This window comes from Schistocerca americana, chromosome 5 (genome assembly GCF_021461395.2).
Source record: "Schistocerca americana isolate TAMUIC-IGC-003095 chromosome 5, iqSchAmer2.1, whole genome shotgun sequence".
Lineage (NCBI taxonomy): Eukaryota > Metazoa > Arthropoda > Insecta > Orthoptera > Acrididae > Schistocerca > Schistocerca americana.
The window spans coordinates 335,952,771-335,975,871 of record NC_060123.1 but is presented as its reverse complement, the minus strand read 5'-3'; the positions used below and the strand labels follow the sequence as shown (position 1 = coordinate 335,975,871).

General features: G+C 37.9%; 1 protein-coding gene across 1 annotated transcript in view; it reads right to left on the bottom strand.

Moving 5' to 3' along the window:
- LOC124615331 (golgin subfamily A member 2-like) overlaps positions 1-23,101 on the bottom strand; it is a 120,609-nt gene that overhangs the window by 8,938 nt on the left and 88,570 nt on the right. Inside the window, exons 8-11 of the mRNA XM_047143130.1 lie at positions 9,641-9,859; positions 8,795-8,901; positions 559-709; positions 219-411 (exon numbers count right to left, since the gene is read on the bottom strand). Coding sequence (XP_046999086.1) covers positions 219-411; positions 559-709; positions 8,795-8,901; positions 9,641-9,859 — 670 coding nt within the window. The remainder of the gene's footprint in view (positions 1-218; positions 412-558; positions 710-8,794; positions 8,902-9,640; positions 9,860-23,101) is intronic.

Here is a 23,101-nt window from a genome sequence, read left to right as displayed (position 1 = left end):
ATACATTTTTTAAGTCTATTTTCAGCCTTCCTCCACTTGTGGCACAAAACCTAAAGCTTGTGTGTATTTATTATCCAAAATTTGTAAGTACTTATCATGCATAAATTTGCCACATCACACTACCTTAAATCACATAGGTAGCCTGCCCTCTGAAACATTATTACAATTTTGGGGGTCTCATGAATGAAACTTACTACATGGTAAAAACAAATACTAACCTGAGCTATTCTGTTTGGCCTGTTGTAGCTGAGATAATAAACTATCTCGCTCTGCCTCCAACTGTTGGATACTCGCAGAGAGAGATGAAATGACTTTGTCAGTGTGAACAGATGCAGCATCTGGCGGACTCTTTTGTTGTTCCATAACAACACGTAATTCTGAGTTTTGCAACTTTAATTGCTCAATAACAGCCTTTAAAGAAAATATTAAATTGATAACTTTAACTCAGAATAAATGTTTGCATATAGTATTAACTGGGCAAATGTTGCTGAGAAAAATATCATCATGACCACACACAGTAACTGTTACATAATCTGAAACAAATCAGAAGTAACTTACTTTTGCCTCTGTAAGTTCTTGATTTAGCAAACTGTACTGCTCATTTTGCTTAACTTCAGCATCATCATGTTCATCAGATACACTTTCCTCAGGCTGTACTAGCTTACTTTCAAGTTGCTGTAATGCAGCTTCTTTCTCCTGTAGCTGCTGCCTGAAAGACAATGAATTCTGTTACAAAATTTTAGATGACAAAACATAGATTACTAAGTGAGTTATCTCATTACTATTTTAAATACAGAAGGAGAACTGTAATCACAGTCTCAAATGTTCTGACTAAAGATGACAGAAGAGGCTGCTTATTAATCACAAAACAGAGAAATAGTACAGCAGATTTTTTTTTGTAGTCATCAGTTTTTTGAATGGCTTTATGCAGCCTGCAATGAATTTCTCTCTCATCACCTTCTTCATCTCAAAGTACCACACATCCTCAATTATTTGCTGCACAGATTTCAATCAGACTTCCCCTACAGTTTTTACCCTCTAGTATCATGGAAGTTATTCCTTGATGTCTTAAAATATGTCTTACCATGCTGTCCCTTTTTACTGTCAGTGTTTAGCATATGTAGCTTTATTAATGATACTGTGGAAAATACCTCATTCCTTACCTTATTAGACCACCTAATTTTCAACATCCTCCTATAGGATCACATCTTGACTATTTCAGTTTTCTTCTTTCCCTGTCTTTGCACAGTTTCACTAACACACAACACTGTGCCCCAAATGTATATTCTAAGAATGTTCTTCCTCACATTATGGCTTATGTTTAATATTCCCTGCTTTATCCATTGTGTGTTGTTTTGCTTCCAAGGTAGTAGTATTCCATCACTTCATCTACTCCACAGTCACAAATTTTGAGGTTAAATTTATAATTAACCTCATTACTTTAGTCTTTCTTCAGTTTACCCTCAGCCCATATTCTGTATTCATCATACTAATCATTCCATTCATAGCTCCTGTCATTCTTCATCATTTTCACTGAGGATTGGAATATATTAGCAAACCTTTTTAGTGAAAGGTACTAATGCAGTAAGCAGTGTCTACAGGCAGCCATTGGAAGGGAAGCCACCGCCAATATATGTGCGTCATGTGGCGCCACCTGGTGGTGACTGACTGCCGCTGATCGTGTGATCCAGGTTCACTCCTTGTTGTACTTTATAGCTGTTCATATTGCACCAATGCACAGCCAAGATCTGGTACCGCGCACCACGGAATTTGAATCCCCGCCAGACATCATGGACATCGAAGACCCATAGAGGTCTCTGTACCATCGCGCCGTAAGCTGTGGCAGCGCATGCCTCCTGGCCCACATTTGGAGTGAGGGCACCACAGTGGAACACGTGGTTGCAGCAGCCAATAGCGGCGTCCCCGATCATGTACTTAAGTGCCTGGCTGTCGCTCAGCCTGCCAGTCTAACCTCGTGTGCGTCTCAGGACATATCGCCTCGCATTAGACAGCGTATTGACTTTTGTGTCGCTTTATGAGTGGACGTGGTTGTCTTGTTTGGTTTGTGACTCTGTTGTCTGTTCTTGTTTTGTGTCGTAAGGTCCTTCGTTGGTCGTGTCCGTCCTCTCCCGTTGTGTTGTTGTTCGTGGGCCGCTCCGCAGGTCCCACCGCATTTGTGTCACTACAACCCTGTGACCGTTTCGGTCGCCGTTACAACACAAGATGACTTAGTTTGTTTCTGGTCTTGAGTGGTTACTGATCTGGAACTGTTGCAATGCTACGCCAACTCTGCTATGTCCTGGACTTGTTATGCTTTGTTCACTTCGTGAACTCAAGTCTATTGCAGACTTACAGCAATGTGTGTTTGTTTTCCATGGTTCTGTGTTCCCACCGGAGCAAGAGATGAGAAACAGTCTCTACCAATGCTACACAGGATATAAAAGAACTTTTATTTTATTTTCTCTGCAATGCAGATAGTAAACAGTAGCACCTACAGGCTGCATCTGTATCTCAAACTCTTTTTAATCCATGCAATTTGTTGTCTTCCTTTCTTATTCTTCCCTCTTAGTACCTATACATATTGTATATTACCCATCCTTTTCTGTAGATCACTCCTACTTTTCTCTGTATTTTGAATAAATTGAACCGTTTTACATTGTCAAATGCTATTTTTTAAGTCAACAGATCCTATGAATGTGTCTTGATTTTTCTTCAGTATTGCTTTCAGAATCAAGTGGAACATTAGAACTACCCCTTGGGTGCACCAGAAAAATTTTTCCCAGTAGCATCTGGCTGCTTGTTGCTACTGCTGATACACGACTCATCTGCATATGGGCATGAGCCCACTGGCAACTCAAACAAACGTGCGTTTTGTTGTAAAAGACGCATTTCCTTTCCAACTTTAAGTTTAAAATTTTTTATTGTTTATGTTTTATTGTTGTAGTCTACTCTGCAGTAGCGAAAAACAGTAATATTTTTTATTAGAGTATCAGTGCTTATCAGTTAAAATTACAAAAATTTAACTGAAAACTAGAACAATGAAAAATTCCCGAAATTTCAAAAAAATTCCCATGTTTTTCCCGGTTTTCTCCCAGACGAAAAAATTCCCGGGTTTTTCCCAGAAGTCCTGGGGTGTACACACCCTGGATGTATGAGGTGTTAAGCTGAATGTATAATAGTTCTTGCACTGATCTGCTCTTGCTGGCTTTCGGACTCTGTGGACGATATTTTTCCGAAAGTCAAATGGTATGTCTCCTGTCATTTTCTACACAACAACCGGAGTAGTTGGCTCATTTTCACTTTCGCCAACGATTTTACAAATGCTAAAGGACTGTAATTTGTCCCTTCTGGATTATTTGACTGAAAGGCATCCAGAACTCTGTTAAACTCTTACTTACACTGGATCCCCTGTCTTCCAAATCAACTTCCATTTCTACTTCTATCATGTCATCAAACAAGACCTTTCAATGTACTCTTTATACCTATACAGTCCTCTGTGTTTAGTAGAGGAATTCCAACTGCACTGTTAATGGTACCACCTTTGCTTTTAACTTCACTGAATCAGTCCTAGTTGCCATTTCTTTTTCGATTTCTTCACATTTTTCCAGCAACCATTTCACCTAAGCGTCCCTGCATTACCTATTTATTTCAATCCTTAGCGACGTATTGCTGTATTGATATTTCCCATCAACATTCTTGAACTTCCTTTTTTTGTCTACCAGTGGAATTATCATTACCAATGTTTCTTTGCTGATACCTTCCTTGCACCACGCCTGTCATCTCCATTCCTCTTGAACTGAAATGCCTGCTGTGGTTTTCATTATCGCAGTGTGTACAGCTTACAGAACTTCAAACGTATCTAGTCATTCCTCAAGTACTTAACTATCCCACTTTTTTACTCATTGATTCTACTACACAATTCTCTTAAACTTCAGTCTACTCTTCATTACTAAACTCCGATCTCAATATAGGTCTGCTCCTGGGTACATGTTACAATACACTAATGGATCCAGGATCTCTTTCAGACCATGATGTAATCCAGTTGGAATGTTCCCAGGTACAAGTATACCTCCTCCGCTTGTGGTTTTTGGATAAAGTTTCTGCTCTATTAACAGCTAAAATTTACTGCAGAACTCAATTGAGGAACATTTTTTCAAAACTCGATAAATGCAACAGATACAGTTTTTCATAAAATGAGTGTTTCTATTTTCACCTGAATAGATGTGTTTCAGCATTTGAATTTTTACATAACTGCTGGATCTCACTGACAGTATTGTAATGAAACATATTAAAATTTGATTTTTATAACAATAAATTAAGATGCAAATTTTCCACTTTTTTTTTTCAAAAGTCAATAAATGCTTATAATTATTGCTGGTATCAATTATGTTGCCTTCTTTAATTCCATGTTTTTTTTCAAAAACTAATTTTTTATGTGCTGTAGTGTTTATAATACGTCTGCATTGTTGTTAAATGTGTATTTTTGCATCTATTACTACATTCAGCATTTTTTTAATTTATATTTTTTCACTTTATTGAGAATACAAACCTTAATAACAGAAATACAATGGCACAATACAACATAACAATGATAATTATTTTAACATAATTGTTTAGCTTATATCATTAATATCAATCCTACATGAAGTGTGAAAAGAATAACAAGAAAGTATTGTATGCTACAATAACACTGTCACTGTCAAGCCTCTTACATCTATACATTATCCATTTAGGACATCTTTGTTAAACTCCTTTGCACCATCTGGACTTTCAAAATACACGTCTTTCTTCTTTTCTTTGCTTATCATATTTTGCTTTGGTAGAAGGGTGGATGTTAGTACTGTTGGATGGCATGGTTTCTTTCGTCTCAGGGTGTCAACTTACACTGGGTCTTGTAACGGTACTTCAATTACGTAACCATTACGGCACCTCATCTGAACCTCTCGATACCAGTAATATTCTACTGTTTTTCTGTTAACTACTTAACATATTTCTGAGACAACATTCAGATTTGATTTCGTTTGTGATACATCGATATGTTTATATTGCAATGATATTATTCTTATGTGTGTATTTTTTTTTTTGTCACTATTATCTTTGACGTACTTGTAACTCTGATTTTTGGGCGCGTAAGCGATAGTTAGTTAGTTGTTGAGTTGTTAGAGAGTTGGACCTTGAGAGGGTTAAGTCTTAGACGTCATGTTGGAAAGATGCATTTTGTAGTTGGCTTATAAAATGTGGGGAAGATGTTTTCAAGCATGTTTTGTATTGTGAAGTGATGTTTGTGTGTCATGTGATATTGCAATAAAAGCAATTAAAAGGAAGTGTAACTTAAATTCGGAGTGCTGATTATTTTTTTACATCACCATTGTCCAGCAAAAGTGTAATCTTCAAGAATGATTTGTGAAGCGCATCTACAAAACTTTTGAATATAGCAGAATAAAACTTAGGCCTCTTTGCATCCGAGCTTGGAGTCATAACCACCTAGATTTTAAACGATTGAGCCATGATTTTACAACGAGACCAGCGTTGGAAATACGAAAAGATGAGTGTCTAGTTTTTTTTTTTCATTATTACATGAAATGACTTTATTAACTGTGCTCTAATAACACCTGCCACATAATAACTTAGTTGTTGCCCGAAAATGCAGTATTTAGCAGCGTGAGCAACACCACAATCGTTCTTAAATTCTGAACTTTGTTGTGGTAGGGTTGTTAGAGCCTCCAGAGTATGTATCACTTACTGACACATTAATATTTTTTTGCTTTCTTGTGTGAGATGACGCACTGGCTGTTCATTTTGAAAGGCAGCTTGCATTTTAGTATTTTCTGTGCACTAACTTTTACATTTTTAACAGTCCAGTCTGTGTTTAGTACTGTGAGAGTATCATGCTCTTCTAAAATATCATAATATTCTTCAGGAGACAAGATGCTTTCTTTTTTTCTGTTAAGATTTTCAGTTCTATCTGTATTCAATAGCATGTCACTATGGTCATGAACAGGGAAGAAGTGATGAGTTTCTTTTTTTTTTCCCTTCCAAGAACGCTTTAAGCATCGTCCATCATACAAGTGTTTTTTTTTTTTTTTTTTTTTTTTTGCTGTTTCAAGAATCTTAAGATTAGATGTATAGTACTGGTGATTTTTTTTTAAATACAAGTCACAAAGAAAGCCCAGCAAAGCCAAAGCAACTTCACTGCATCCTCCTGAGGATTCTGTCCCCAACCAGATGTACAAAAAGATGCTTTCCTTTTTTTGTTGATCATGATGCACAGATTGTATTGGGCACAAAACCTCAGTGACTGATAATTTTGGAATAGCCTGATTTTACTGCAAGTCATACTAAATCTTAATGAAAGTTGGATTATCTACCTTCATTATATCATAAACCACTTTGCACGAGATTATAGAACATGTGTCTAGTTCGTAGTTCATTCTTATGTGGTAGACATGTTTCTGCTTTTACAACCATTAAACCAAACTTACAAGTGGAGCAGGTATTGGTATGAGGTGTCCTGAATGATACAAGGATATGTTTGTAAAATACTTGCTTGTATTTTTATAAGGAGCATTGTTTTAGTCGTAGATTTTTTCTTTTTTTTTTCACAGAACCTCTTGAACATTTTACTGACTGGGAGATCTGATGGCAAATAACCTCTTGTAAAATTCCCTCTTCCATAGTGGTTCTCTCTGCATTTATAACCAGTTATCTCCTTAAGATCCTTTCTGTTCTGTCGCCATCTCTCCTTTACTCTGGTAACCTTCCTCCTTCATGGACATGCCAGATACCCCTTGGAAAAGGGCATGACTAACAGGCACTACTTCACCATTCTCTTTTCTAATGGTATATAGCATCGTCACTGTTTTCTTACTTTTTTCACTCTGGGTGTCCGTTACTCTGCACTGAGGTAAAGAAATATTCAGAAATTTTAATAGAAACATATCTGGATCCATTTTATTTAATGATGCCACATGATGATGAATGTGGGAAGTAGCGTCACAGCAGAATCCAGCAGCTTTTGCATTCTTTCATTCCTTTAGCTTCTGATCGTGAAACCTCAGGTCCACGATTGCATTTAATGATAGGTTCCTTTTTACACTTTTTCCTTTGTGTTTCAGGTTTATGTAAGCTCTTCCTGAATCAGGTACGTAATACAATATTGGCATTGCTACTTTTTATTTTGGAGAGTAACTCGGGGATCTCGTTAGACACACTTCGGTAGTTTACTAACACGAGATTAAGCATATTTAAATCCTTTGGAATGACCTGTTTAGGCGAACTAACAATTTTTACAGTTGGCACACACACATCAGTGACATGAACTGGTAATTTTTCAGGCCAACGGTTTGTTTCTCGTGGGGAGGAACCTAATGTAAAAAACCCCCATGTGCACACCACAAGTACTGTGCTACCCATGTAGCTGCTTCCTGTGTGTAGTGCACCCCTGATCTATCGAGGGGCATCCTACAACCTTCCACCGCCTAGCGTAGGTCAAGGAATCTACAACCCTTTTTGTCACAGAGTTGACATAACCTCTGGTTTAGATTCTCCACTCGACTCCAAACCAGAGGACCTCGGTCCACTTTGGGCACGATGCTGCACATTATCAGCTTGGCTTCCACTCCTTGAGAGATGGAGGCCGCCTTCGCCAATTTAGCCAGCTGTCGAAAGGACCCAAGGATTCCTCGGAACCCCGACGACAGCATTGTTGGTGCCGACATTTGCAACAATCTGCAGCTGGCTGCAACCCGCACGCTCTATAGCTGCCAGAAGAGCCTCTTGCACATCCTGGACAAGGCCCCCCCCAGCAAGCACACTGAGTGAATGTTGGACTTCTTCCCCACCCTGGCCGCTATGTTCCTGAGGCCCTCCATGACCCGTCTAACATTGGAGCTCCCAATAACTAACAAACCCCTACTCCCACATGCCTTTCCGGACCTTGCTGAAGGAGTGGCCACTATCCTGGCAGAAGGTGCATTCTGATTCGGCTCAGTATTTTACATTTGCTTAACTGTTAACGATCACAGGTTGCACTATTCAGACTTATACAAGTGAGGTTAGAATTCACTGTCAGTATCACTATTCCTAATAAAACATATAAAAACTGCTACTTTCAATGTATTGAGTCTAAATGACACAAATAAATGTGAAAACGGAGTCAAAGGTCAACGCTATGCCATTACCATGCCTAACTCAACTTTGAAATTTTTTGCACATATCGAGCTTTGAATAAACGCTCCTCAATTAGTCTTTCTCCTCTCTCATTCCTACTACCAAGCTCATATTCTCTGGTAATTGTTTCTTCCATTCCTTCCTCCACTGTTAAATGGAATATGGCTGATTGATACAAACTTCAGTGCAAGTACAGGAGTAGCTCTTTAGAATGTTATATGTCTCAGGTATTGCATTAAAGGCACTAAGAACTGAAAGGCAGATTAAGGGTGAGGGTGGGGGGCCATGAGTTGAGTTTTCAGAAAACAAATCATTTGGTGAACACAGTTCTGGTCCCCTATGTATATAAGAGGTGAGGCACAGTATGTTGTTAATGAACACAGCCATGTCCCCATTACTTCTCCCAGTAGTGATACACTGTCTTTTCAGTATTAACGATTTTTTTAAACATAGAAGCACTGTATGTTTTTTACAGATGGATATTAAAAGGTCTCCCAGTAATATTAAAACTCATTTCCTCCACATGCATCTTGAGCCTACTCTCAAGTTTCACAGCAAAATGGGAATCAACTTATTGTTAAGTTTGATGTCTTTCCCTTTACCAATAACCATAAATTATAATTACCTTATGTTTTTCAGCTCATTTTCCAAATCCAGGATTTGTTCACACTTTTCTTTGTTTACGTGTTGCTCATACTGCAGTTTTTCTGTCAGTTCTAGTTTAGTATTGCTCTGAAATACACAATACGAACAGTTATTTACAAATATAATGGAAGGAAACGTTCCACGTGGGAAAAATTATATATAAAAACAAAGATGAGGTGACTTACCGAACAAAAGCGCTGGTAGGTCGATAGACACACAAACAAACACAAACATACACACAAAATTCAAGCTTTCGCAACAAACTGTTGCCTCATCAGGAAAGAGGGAAGGAGAGGGGAAGACGAAAGGCAGTGGGTTTTAAGGGAGAGGGTAAGGAGTCATTCCAATCCCGGGAGCGGAAAGACTTACCTTAGGGGGAAAAAAGGACAGGTATACACTCGCACACACGCACATATCCATCCACACATACAGACACAAGCAGACATATTTAGAGACATGTCTGCTTGTGTCTGTATGTGTGGATGGATATGTGCGTGTGTGCGAGTGTATACCTGTCCTTTTTTCCCCCTAAGGTAAGTCTTTCCGCTCCCGGGATTGGAATGACTCCTTACCCTCTCCCTTAAAACCCACTGCCTTTCGTCTTCCCCTCTCCTTCCCTCTTTCCTGATGAGGCAACAGTTTGTTGCGAAAGCTTGAATTTTGTGTGTATGTTTGTGTTTGTTTGTGTGTCTATCGACCTGCCAGCGCTTTTGTTCGGTAAGTCACCTCATCTTTGTTTTTATATACAGTTATTTACAAATACGTATTAAAAAAAAAGCCTTACATATTACACAGGTTATCATTCACATATAGTAACAATACAAACCATTGTCACAAACCCATTTTCAAGTTCTTCCAGCCGTTCTTTCAATTTCTGATTCTGCGCAACGGCCCTTGCAGCAGCAACTTTATCACTTTCGATAGCAGCCAACAATCGTTCTTTATTAGGCTGATCTTCTTTCATACTCTCTATCATTGACTCTAAGTCTTCTATCCTTGTCAATCTGTCTTTCAGGTCAGCTGACAGTTCCTCAATTTGTTGTTGCTATAAAATAAAGAACATGATCACTACCTCTCTGTACAATTTGAGATTATAGTAAAGAAGAAACTATATTTCTGTGCATAAATATACAACATGTTTTGTCATTTATTACTCTTATAACACATTCTAAGTGTCTGAGGTGCAATATAATGGTGTTAATTGCAACAACATTTCACATTCATGTGAACAACACTTGTCACGATTATCACAGGGAGAAAAGATAAAATGAAATCCTAGCAAACGGAAAAAGATGTTTTGCCCTAGTCTCATCCTATTATACATCTTTCACTCTATTCTTTGATAGATTTAATTGGATTGTATTAAAAAGAAAAAAAAAAAATGTTAGCACATATAATCTATATGCTTTCTTTTTCATAACTGATGAAGAACTGTAATTATTGATAAGCTCAATAATGTTACTCACAAGGTCAGTTCTGCTGTTGCAGTTGGTAGTTGGATCATTAATATTCTCTTTGTCAGTCCTCTGGTTTGATACGGATGACGATAACTTTTCTCATGTGCCAACCTCTTTGTCTCAGAGTTGCATTTACCCCCAACATCGCAAAGTATTTGTTGGATATATTCCAGTCTATGTACTACGCTATGGTTTTACACTATATGGCTCCCTCTAGTACCACGAGACTTATTCCTTGATCTCACAACATATGGTCCTGTCATACTGTCCATTCCTCTAATCAGTGTTTTCCACAAATTTCTTTCCTCACCAATTCTGTAAAGAACCTCCTCATCCCTTACCTTACCAGTCCACATAACTTCAGACACTCCTGTTGCGAATGCACATGCTGTGTTGGGATATTAAGAGTGGCAGTTTCCTGCCACAGAGCACATGGCTGGTGGTTACTATGGGGCCATGGTGAGCAGCTTGCATTTATGCAGCCTTGGAAAAATCCGAGCAGACGCTTGGCAGGGGCGCATATGGCCATGTTTGCGCATCTGGAGAAATTTATATGCCAGAGAAATTTATATGCCAGAGATAAATTGATAAAAACAGGACTAAATTATCTAGACACACCACAAAAATATATAATAGTTTAAAAGTTATTGATGTCTTAAAAGTTGTAAATTTATGAAAGTTCAAAGGCTAATATCTCAGTAATGCTTTGGCCGATTAATAAGAACAAAGTGTTTACGGATGCGGCTAGGAGAGCTGCATTGAGCAATTTTTGAATGAAAGGTCAGAATATGGGATTCGACTGAGAGAAACTGTGTTTTTGGTAATAAATAAATTCAAATAGACGAACTAGTGGCAGCATTCTAAAGTTTAAAGAGGTACATGAGTAATTAAGTATGTATTTTAAAAAGATATGACTTACCAAACAAAAGTGCTGGCAGGTTGATAGACACACAAACAAACACAAACATACACACAAAATTCAAGCTTTCGCAGCCAACGGTTGCTTCATCATGAAAGAGGGAAGGAGAGGGAAAGACGAAAGGATGTGGGTTTTAAGGGAGAGGGTAAGGAGTCATTCCAATCCCGGGAGCGGAAAGACTTACCCTGGGGGGGAAAAAGGAAAAAAGGACAGGTATACACTCGCATACACACACATATCCATCCACACATACACAGACACAAGCAGACATTTGTAAAGGCAAAAGACGTTCGACGTTCGAAAACGACCAAGTTGATCGCAATTAGGACTGCAGACAACAGTGTATTCTGCGAACTGTAAACAAACTGCTGAGTGTCGTGATCACATGTGAATTTTATAGTGAACTGTTGTAGCATCAGTTATTAATGGCCACCCTTACATAAAAGCCCCTCAGACTGCATTTTAAGTGTTTAGTGAATATTTTGAAGACTTTCATGGAAAAATAGAAATAAACTACTTGTTCAAATTATAAATCAAAGTGAGTGTTTCAATATTTTTAAGTTTCACTGCAATACCTGCCTGCATTGCTTTTTTATATTTTATTTCAGCTTGAAAATTGAGTTTACAACAGGTGTGAGCTGGCACCCTATGATGAAAAACGTAGCCAAACTCTGAAACCAGCTACATCTCTGGGCCACTCAATTAAGATGAGTGTTGACTACAACAAATATATATATTTTCATGCCATAGCATGTGTGGGGCTTGAGCTAACCATACAATCTACAGTGAGTAGTGCCCAGTACTGTCTTACTGTTGTGGCTTTCCCACAGCCCATGTTTCACTTACCTACAATGCTGTGCTCAATACTTAAATTTTTCAAAAAATTTGTCCTCAAATGTAAATGTAACTATCATGTGGCTTGGGCCTCCCAACGGGTAGATCGTTCGCCGGATGCAGGTCTTTTGAGTGGACTCCACTTCGGCGACCTGTGTGTCGAAGTCCTCAAATTAAGGTCTGGGCTTGTAGTAGTAGCCTTCTTTGGGTCAGGAATGCATTCTTTGTCTGTGCTAGTCTGCTTTATATGATGTCCTTGCTTTATTTGTCAAGTGTTATTTTGCTTCCAAGGTAGCAGAGTTCCTTCATTTCATCTACTTCGTGGTCCCCAATTTTGAGGGTACGTTACTCACTAATCTCACTTCTGCTCTCCTAATTACTTTCCTCTTTCTTCAGTTTACTCTCAATCCATATTCTGTGGCAGTGGACTCTTCAAATGATTGAGTATTTCCCATAATTCTTCCACACTTTCACTTGTCAGAAGAGCAACACCATCAGAAAATCTTGTCACTTATATTTCATCCTCCTGAACCTAAATTTTGTTTCTGTCATTGCCTCCTCTGATGTATAGTCTGAACATTATAGGGGTGAAAACTGTGTTCCAGTCTTACACCCTTTGTAATGAGAGTACTTTGTTATTGGTCTTTCATTCTTATCGTTCCTTCTTGGATCTGATAAGTACTGTACATTTATATATATTTTGCACTAAAGCTTGTACCAATTTTCTGAGAATTTTGAACATCTTGCACCATTGTACATAACTGAATGACTTTCCTAGGTGAACAACTACAAAGATGCCTAGATTTTTCTTGATCTTGCATCCACTATCAAGCACAATGCCTCTCTGGTGCCTTTATATTTCTTAAAGCTAAACAGATCACTACCTAACAGGTCCTAAATTTTCTTTATCATTGTTCGACATATTATTCTTGTCAGCAGCTTGACTGCATCAACTAAGACTGACTGTGCAACAATTCTCAATCTGCGCTGTCCTTGTTATCTTCGGAATTGTGTAAATGATACTTTTCTGGAAGTCCGAAGGTATATGCCCACTCTCAAATTCTATAAACTAAGTTGAATTGTAATTTGATTGCTATTTTCACAATGATTTTAGAAATTGTGAAGGAATGTTATCCATGACTTCCACCTTATTTGACTACACTTCTTCCAAAGCTCAGTAAAACTCTGACTGTAATACTGGATCCCCCATTGCTTCCAAATCGACATCTACCGTATTTCTACTTGTGTCACATCAGTAGACAGTTCCTCTCCCCAATAGAGACTTCAGTGTACCATAATGGGATGAACTGTAGTAGGGCTTAGAAGAAAGGACAGAGCACCAGGAAATGGGATTCGACCACCATCAGTCACTGACCCGACTGCTCAGCAACACTTAAAAGCAGCAAGACACTTCCTTGACACAGTTCTGTGTGTCAACACACTGGTATCAGCCTTCAGTTTGTCTATCTTCTGTCTGAGGACAAATAATGCAACACAGATCTGGAGAATTTAAATTTGTTCATTTACCCTACCATAAAATGGCTGACATTATGAAACTCCATAAAAAAATCATAAATCTGTGGGCTGGGATGAAATTCTGACAAAAATAGTAAGAACAGGATGTCACAATATTGCACACCATCTATGCCACATAAGAATTCAATCATTTGATGAGAGCTGCTGTCCCCATACGCTGTAATCTGCAGAAGTTTGATCTATCCACAAGACAGGAAATTTCTGCCCAGTATACTATCAATTTTTTTTTCTAAAATAGTTGAGCAAACAGTATGTAATCAATCAAAAAAGTAATAAAATAAATGTAACTTTATTCTTAATAACCAATATGGATTTAAGAAGGGGCAAAGTACTGTGCACACTATTAACAAACTGATCACTAAAATGAGCAAATGCCTTGATAACATTGCTGAATGTATCCAGCACCTTTTATCTCTCTAAAGCATTTGATCTCTCAAAGGCTTTTGATTGTGTAAATCATGGAATACTTCTAGATAGGCTCAAGTACTGTGGTATGAATGGGACAGTGCTCAAATGGTTTAAATCATATCTAACTGGAAGAGTGCAGAAAGTTGAAATAAGCAGTTCACGTAATATGCAAAAAAAAACCTGGCAATTTCTCAAACTGGGAAACAATCAAGAATGGAGTGCCGCAAGGTTCGGTCTTGGGTCCTCTGCTGTTCTTAATATATATTAATGACTTGCCATTCTATATTCACAAAGACGCAAAGCTGGTTCATTTTGCTGATGATACAAGTATAGCTATCACACCCAACAGACAAGAATTAACCAGTGACATTGTAAACGATGTTTTTCAGAAAATCATTAAGTGGTTCTCTGCAAATGGGCTCTTATTAAACTTTGACAAAACACAGTATATACAGTTCCAGACAGTAAATGGAATGACATCATTAATAAATATATACTTTGATCAGAAATCGGTAGCTAAGGTAGAATATTCAAAATTTCTAGGTGTATGCATTGATGAGGAGTTGAACTGGAAAAAAACACACTGAAGATCTGATGAAAGGTTTGAGTTCAGCTACTTATGCTATTAGGGTCATTGCAAATTTTGGCGATATACATCTCAGTAAATTAGCTTACCACACCCATTTTCATTCTCTGCTTTCGTATGGCATCATATTCTGGGGTAACTCATCATTTAGTAGAAGAGTGCTCATTGCACAAAAGCATGTAATCAGAATAATTGCTGGAGCTCATCCATGATCATCCTGCAGACACTTACTTAAAGAGCTAGAGATCTTCACTGTAGCCTCACAATATATGTATTCACTTATGAAATTTGTTATTAACAATCCAAACAAAGTCAAAAGTAATAGCAGTGTACGTGGCTACAACACTAGGAGAAAGGATGATCTTCACTACTCAAGGTTAAATCTAACTTTGGCTCAGAAGGGGGTAAATTATGCTGCCACAAAAGTCTTTGGTCACTTACCTAATAGCATCAAAAGTCTGACAGATAGCCAAATAGCATTTAAAAGGAAATTAAAAGACTTTCTCAATGACAACTCCTTCTACTCATTAGATGAATTTTTGGATATAGTAAGTGCGTAATATCCCTAACCCCCACATAGATATTAAGTGTCGTGTAATATTTTGTGTAATGTAGTATCTTGCATAGATACCTTTTATTAACCTGACACGTTCCACATCATTACGAACTGTCGTATTCATGATCTACGGAACAAGTACTAATCTAATCTAATCTAATCTAATCCATATGGTAAACCATAAACTGCTGCTTCATAAAATGGCTGCTTATGGCTTCCATGTAAAATCTGGTTATCATCCTAACTCAAAAATAGAAAACAGAGGATAGTTTCTCCCAGCATATTTGTCGATCGAATACTCCATGAGTGTAGTGCCGGTAAACAGTGTTCAACAGGCAGGGCAGTTAAACAACAAAAAGGTGAGATAGCCCAGTCTAGTTGGATGGAAACACAAGCAGGCATACCCTAGAGGTCCATACTAGGCTTGTTACTGTTCCTGCATTATGTAAACAACATGTCATTTAAGATAACTTCAGAAACAATTCTGTATGAAGACAACTCAGCAGTAGTAGTTTGCTATAAAAACAATGAAGAGCTAGTACAGAATACTGCAAAAAAATTTCAATAACTTGAAGAAAACTGGATAAATAATAATACTATGAAACTGAATCTTACAAAACACAAATTGTATATTTCAGGACCAAACATTCTGTTGGATATATAACACATTTAAATTATGATGTGAAGAACTTGTCACTGCAGATTCTGTTAAACTTCTTGGATTTACTGCAATGTGCCCCATTCAAAAGAGACGCCACAAATGTGTAGCAGTTCCTCCAAAATTGCACCGTGTAAATTGTGACATCTGATGAGGCAACACTGCACTCAGCAACATCAATTGACACAACAGTGCTGTGGCTTGAGTTCAGCATTCAGTGTTTAGCGACAATGTATCATCACTCTGTCGAAGAACAGATGTTTCTTGTAAAACAAATTGGATTACTGTTTCCATTAAGACATGTCAGTGAATGTTTGTTGAACAGTTTGGTGACCAGCATATACTACCTAAATGGCGCATTCAAAAGTTAGCGAACAAGATGGAGAGCAATGGAACTGTGTTGGATCTTCAAGGCAGGGAACAGCCGCCATTAATGGAAGAAAGAGTGACTGATGTGAAACAACAACTGTTGGCCTCTCCTGCTAAGTCAGTCTGACTTTTATTTCAGGAATGTGGAACGTCATGGAGCATGTCGCAGAACTGCTAAAAAGGTAGCATATATTCGTACAGGCTTACTGTTGTTCAGGAACTGAATGTTAATGACAAAGACAAATGCATTACATTTTGCCATTGACTTCAGCAATTTATTGCTCACAGACCAAGAATATTGCAGTACACATGGTTTAGTGGTGAGGCATGGTTCCACCTCTCTAGCTACGTAAAATCTCAGAATACATATCTGTGGTATAATGAAAGTCCTCATGCACTGGCAAGCAACCCCTGCATTCACAAAAGATTGGTGTGTTTTGAGCAATATCATGGCATCGCATCTAAGAGCCATTTTTTTTTTCAGTCTATAGTGTCAAGTGCAGTTTACGGTGAAATGTTGAAATGTTTTGGGAATTTGTGAACCAGTTCGACAATGAAGAACTTATTCAAAGCTGGTACCAACAAGATGGCACCACATGCCACATGTCTGGAGTTACCATGGCTGAGGTCGAATCATTTTAGCATCGGAGAGTGATTTCAAAATGACTGTGGCCCCCAACGTCACCTGATTTAACACCACTTGACTTTTTCCTCCGGGGTGGCCTAAAAGGCAAGGTCTATAGGAACAAACCACACAACTTGGAAGATTTACGAGAGAACATCATCTGAGAAAACCAGACAGTGTCTCCAGAGGTTCTGGCAGCAAAATTCGAGAATCTACAGCATCATCTTCAACTGTGTTTACAAATCGAGGGTGGTCACTTGCAGCATCTTTTGTTATTCAGCTTTATTTCCCCATGAACAAGGTATGACATGTTAATTTCATTTTCTGATTTTTATGCAAAGTGTTTAAGTGTAATTTAAGCAAATGTTTGTCTGTGGGGTCTCTTTTGAGTGGGACACGGTGTATAAACAAAACTGTTCATGGACTGATCACATGAATTGCCTCGTGAGGTGATCAAACAGTTTTGTTTATGCAATGAGAATTTTAAACAAAGTAACTGACTTAGCTGTTGAGGAAATTGTTTATCATGTACATTTTATATCAGTTGTTACATATGGCATAATTTTCAGAGGTGCTGAAAAATCAAAGCGTCTCAGAGTGTTCAAGCTACAGAAAAAATCATCAGAGGTATGATAGGAACAAACACTACGCAATCTAGCAAACCTATGTTCATAAGACTTAAGGATAATTCATTCTATGTTTTGTGTGTGTGTGTGTGTGTGTGTGTGTGTGTGTGTGTGTGTGTGTGTGTCCTCTTAATACAGGTATGTGTTCTTTTCCTATATTTATAAACTATAGAAACAATCACCACAAAATATTTAAAATGTTATAACACTATAGAAAAATTTAAGAAAGTGGAAGAAATGTTAACACTAATCAGCTTTTTATGTTGTAACGTGCTTGTGTATGTGTGCATATACTTTCTTTTACCACATGTATGTGTTGTTATACACTGAACTGCCAAAGAAACTGGTATAGGCACATGTATTCAAATACAGAGATATGTAGCTGGCCAAGTGTCTGGTGCAGCTGTTAGATTGGTTACTGCTGCTACAGTGGCAGGTTACCACGATTTAACTTGAGTTTGAACATGGTGTTATAGTCGGCGCATGAGCGATGGGTCACAACATCTTCGAGGTAGCGATGAAGTGGAGATTTTCCTGTACGACCATTTCACAAGTGTACCATGAAAATCAGGAATCCAGTAAAACATAAAGGAGATTGCTATGGTCGGAAAATGATCTTTCAAGAGCGGGACCAACGACAATTGAAGAGAACTGTTCAACATGACAGAAGTGCAACCCTTCTGTAAATTGCTGTAGATTTCAATGCTGGGCCATCAACAAGTGTCAGACTGCAAACCAATCAACGAAACATCATCGATATGGGCGTTCAGCACTGAAGACACATTTGTGTACCCTTGATGACTGCACAACACAAAGCTTTACACCTCACCTGGGTCCGTCAACACTGACATAGGACTCTTGATCACCGCAAACATATTGCCTGGTTGGACGAGTATTGTTTCAAATTGTATTGAGCGAATGGATGCTTATGGGTATGGAGATAACCTCATGAATCCACAGACCCTGCATGTCAACAGGGGACTATTCAAGCTGGTGGAGGCTCTGTAATGGTGCAGAGTGTGTGCAGTTGGAATGATATGGGAGCCAATACGTCCAGAGATGATTCTGACAGGTGACAGATATGTAAGCATCCGATCTGATCACCTGCATCCATTCATGTCCATTGTGCATTCTGACAGACTTTGGCAATTCCAGAAGGACAATGCGACACCCCAAGTGTCCAGAATTGTTACAGAGTGGCTCCAGGAACCCTCTTCTGAGTTTAAACACTTCTGCTGGCCACCAAACTCCCCAGACATGAAAAAATATGGAGCGTATCTGGAATGCCTTGCAACATGATGTTCGGAAGAGATCTCCACCCCTTGTACTCTTACAGATTTATGGACAGCCCAGCAGGATTCATGGTGTTAATTCCCTTTAGCAGTACTTCAGATATTATTTGAGTTCATGCCATGTCGTGTTGAGGCACTTCTGCAAGCTTGCAGGGGCCCTACACGACAATAGGCAGTTTCTTTGGCTCTTCAGTACATACACCTATGTAGGCATACAATTGTATTCATTGCTGAGTCACCAAAGTTTCAATCAAATGATTGTATAGGACATGTTATATGACAATATATTATATTATATTCTACAGTTAACGCTCAGCTCGGAAAAATGCCATTTTGTTTTGCAAAAAGTCTGTTATTGAGCTATATTGCTGGCTTGAAAGGTGTATGCACTGATCCACAAATTGCTGATGCCATCAAAAATTTTCCGATGTACACAAAAAATAAGGGAATTGCAGCCATATATAGGCCTATGTAATTCTTATAAAGAATTCATACTGAAATTCATTGAAATTGTGTGACTCACCATTCAATTATTTAAAAAAATGAAAAAAAAAAAAAAAAATTGTCTCCAAATTGTGACAGCACTTTTAAATCTAAAAGATTTATTACTTCTAGTCCAGTTCTTGCTTTTCCAGATTACCAATACTGTTGTGTGATGTTTACAATTTTATCTTGTGGTGTATTTTAAGCCAAGAAGTAAACAGACAAGAGCATCCAATAGCATATGTATCAAGATAACTTAGTTAAGGCAGAAAAAAATTATTCAGCTACTCAGGAAGAAATGCTAGTGCTTAATATGCGGAATAATTTATTTCTGCTGTTATTTATACGGATGATATTTCAAAGTAATAACTGATCTTGTGGCACTGAAATAGTTACTAGGACTTAAAAGATCCAACAAGTCATTTAACTTGCTGGATATTACAACAGTGAATTCACATGTTTTGAAGTAGCACACATCAATTAGGTAAATCGCACAGGAATGCGGATGGCCTCAGTCTCAAAATTCATGCCATGGAAGGCGACGAAACAGACCTGGAAGAATGGAGATAAGACAAAGTGCTGACCCACACTGTCAGCAGTTGGTTGTTAAGCATCCACAATTCAGCATGGAAGATGGAGTGTTGTACAGGAAGATTATTATCCATTTCATAATGATTGACCTTGACTTTAAGCTCATATTCTGGTCACACCGCATTACCAACATCGATATGTTATACATTTCCAGAGTCGTGGATATTTCTACTTTTATTTAGTGTATGAATATAACATTTTAGTTGAAATAGGGGTGACACACGTGGTAATATTTAAGAGAAACTGCGGTTTTTCTAGCTTTTTCGGAGTGTGTCAAGTTTAACGATGCATAAGATTCAGATCGTAATTAGGACAAATGCACAACCTTGTTCATTTACACGCAGATTTTTGTAATTTTCTGATTACTCGTTTGAGCGCTATAATGTCAGACGCAGGACACTGCGATTAAGCTTACCGTTGCAGTTAATGCAATGAGAAGGCACTTGTGTTACGCTTTAACTTTTATTGGCTGCATCATATGTCTTTACCAATTAAAACACCTTGTGTTTTTTAGTTAAGAGTTTGTAAAGCAATTGTGTTAGTAGCTGAAATTTATGCGAAGCTGTGGTGGAGTGTAGTTGTCATACCAGTGCACCGTTGCTTTTGTAATGCACCATAAGCACCTAAACATCAGCAAAGAATGACAACTTCGTAGTTGGAGTCCAGTACAGCACTGCTGCATTCAGTTTTTGTTGCAAGTAGAGAGATACTGCAAATAAATTCTCAGTATGCAAGCAGCTCACAATAAATGAACATTTGTATAGCACATTTCAACAGTACATAGAAAAGTTGATTAGCTTGAATGTGTAATTTTTGCAGTACAGAATAATGTCTGAAATAAAACCAACCTTAATCACTTTCATTGCTGGCTGAGGTCTCACTGCTGCTATTGGAGTCACTACTTGGATCAGCAAAGGTTCTATTGCTGTTTCAAGACAGTGTGCTCTTTGTGCATAACCATTTTCAAGTTTTTGTACAAGACTCACTGAATTCCTCCAGACACTTTGATGAACACTTACCACAGCAGAGCAACACAACTGTAAAGTATCATTTATTTTAACATTGTTGTTTTCCTTTGCTACCTTGTTCTTGACAAATGCCCTAATAAGTTAAATGGCGTTTAATTCACAATGTGCTCCAGGCAACCACAGAAGTTTAATTTCCTTGTCCACTTATTGCAATATACTTTGCAACAGGTATTCCTGTGCATTGAAGTGCTGTTGCGCTTGTTCCAGTAAGCCTGCTGTTGTAAATTCCTCATATGATGTGGCATTAGATGGAAATTCTACATTATCGCTTTCCATTCATTCAATAACAAAATCCTTTCTCCATTTCATAGATGGATTTCTTTGTACTGGATTTATCATCACGTGATATGGAGCCTGATCAAAAGCAATCACAGATGTGTTTGGTAATTTTTCAATAACACTCCTAAAGCATTTTTTATAATATCTGGCAGGCACTTATTTGAGAATGATAATCTGCACCTTCTTCTTGCCCAATAAAACATAAGCTGGCATTATACATGAACTCATCTCTGTTTCCAGTGTGGCACATTATAATCCTTTTTCCAGAACTGGATGGTGTTTGAATTCCTCCTTTCCAACCACTCCAATCTTATACATTTCCTCTGTGATAATTTTATACATTTTTTTATGCACAAGGTGTTTTTTGTTCCAGCCAACTAAACTTTCTGGAATGGTTTGCACCACACCAGCTCTCATCAATGTCTCAAATAGAAATGTTGCACAGGTGTCTTACTTCCCACAAGAATTTGTCCCTTTTTCCTGCAACTGATACTATAACACATTCTCTCACTGGTTACAGTTTGCATGTCACAAACATTCCATGAAGAATATTATTTAATAATGCTCATTCTAAAGCATCATAAAGCTTTCAGATTGTTAGCGTGTGTCTCAAAAGCCTTCAACTTAAGAGCATTTTGGGCGCCATGACCGACCTCATTTGAACTCTTCTGTCAAGAGAGTTAATTTGGAGCTGGAACGGCTGCTCATGTCGGGTGCGGGGTCACACATTGGTGTGGTTCATGTTGATTCTGTCAGTAGGTGGGATTATACTAGGCATGGCCTTCACCTCAACAGGAAGGGGAAGGGTAAATTGGCTGGGGAAATAGCAGGAAAGTTAAAGGGGGGAGGCACTGTCATGAGTGGTAAAATACCAGTGGTTATAGGATTCAGAAAAGACCCTTTTTTAGGGTAGGGAGGACAGAAAGAAAACAAATTTTAAGAGAGGTTAGAACTGAGACAAACCTTCAGTTTGAGAAAGAAATCAAAAAACATAATTCCAGCTTATTACATCAACATAAACAGCCATTGGTTAAGAATTTTCAACTGTCAGCAGATATTTTAACTCCATCCAATTTTAAGTCAGTCAATGTGAAATGTCAGCTATCTTTATTGCATCAAAATATTCGAGGACTGAGAAATAAAATTAATGAATTAACTATCTGCATAGATGAATTAGAGTCTTCAAACCCAGCTGACATAATCTGCCTCTCTGAACATCATGTGACCACTGGTATAGAACTTTTAAGTGTTACAGGGTTTAGGTTAGCATCTCACTATTGTAGATCAGAAATGGAGAAAGGAGGAGTTGCCACATTCATCAGGAACTGTCATAAATTTAAGAACATAGACATTCATAAATTTTGCCTAGAACAGCATATGGAAACATGTGCAACAGAATTAGATTTTCACAAAAAATCTTTCATAATATTAAGTGTATATCGAGCACCTGCAGGTAACTTTAATCTGTTTGTAAACCACCTTGAAGCTGTACTGGCCCATTTAACAACCAAAAACAAAGAAATAGTGGTTGCTGGTGATTTCAATGTAGATTTCCTTAAAGACTCTCCCAATAAGAACCTATTTGAGTTAGTAACACTATCATTCAACTTAATTCCCACAGTAAAGTTCCCCACTAGGATAACCACTTGCTCACAAACAGCCATTGATAATATCTTTATAGAAAAGTCAAATGAACAAAATTATATTACAAAACCAATAGTCAATGGCCTCTCAGACCATGACATGCAGTTCCTTCTGTTAAATGTTAATACTGAACAGGATATAAAATCTGTTAAATCTGAGCTCAAGAGGGTAATCAGTAAGCCAAAAATTGATTATTTTAGGACACTCCTCAGAGACATTCACTGGACTGATGTTTACAGTGCTCATGGCATGAATGAAAAATATAACATTTTTGCTAATAAAGTGCTTACCTTATTTGAACATTGCTTTCCCCCAAAACTTACCAAGGTTAGAGCAAAGTCTACAAAGAAGCCATGGATTACTCGAGGAATAGGGGTATCTTGTAAAACAAAAAGA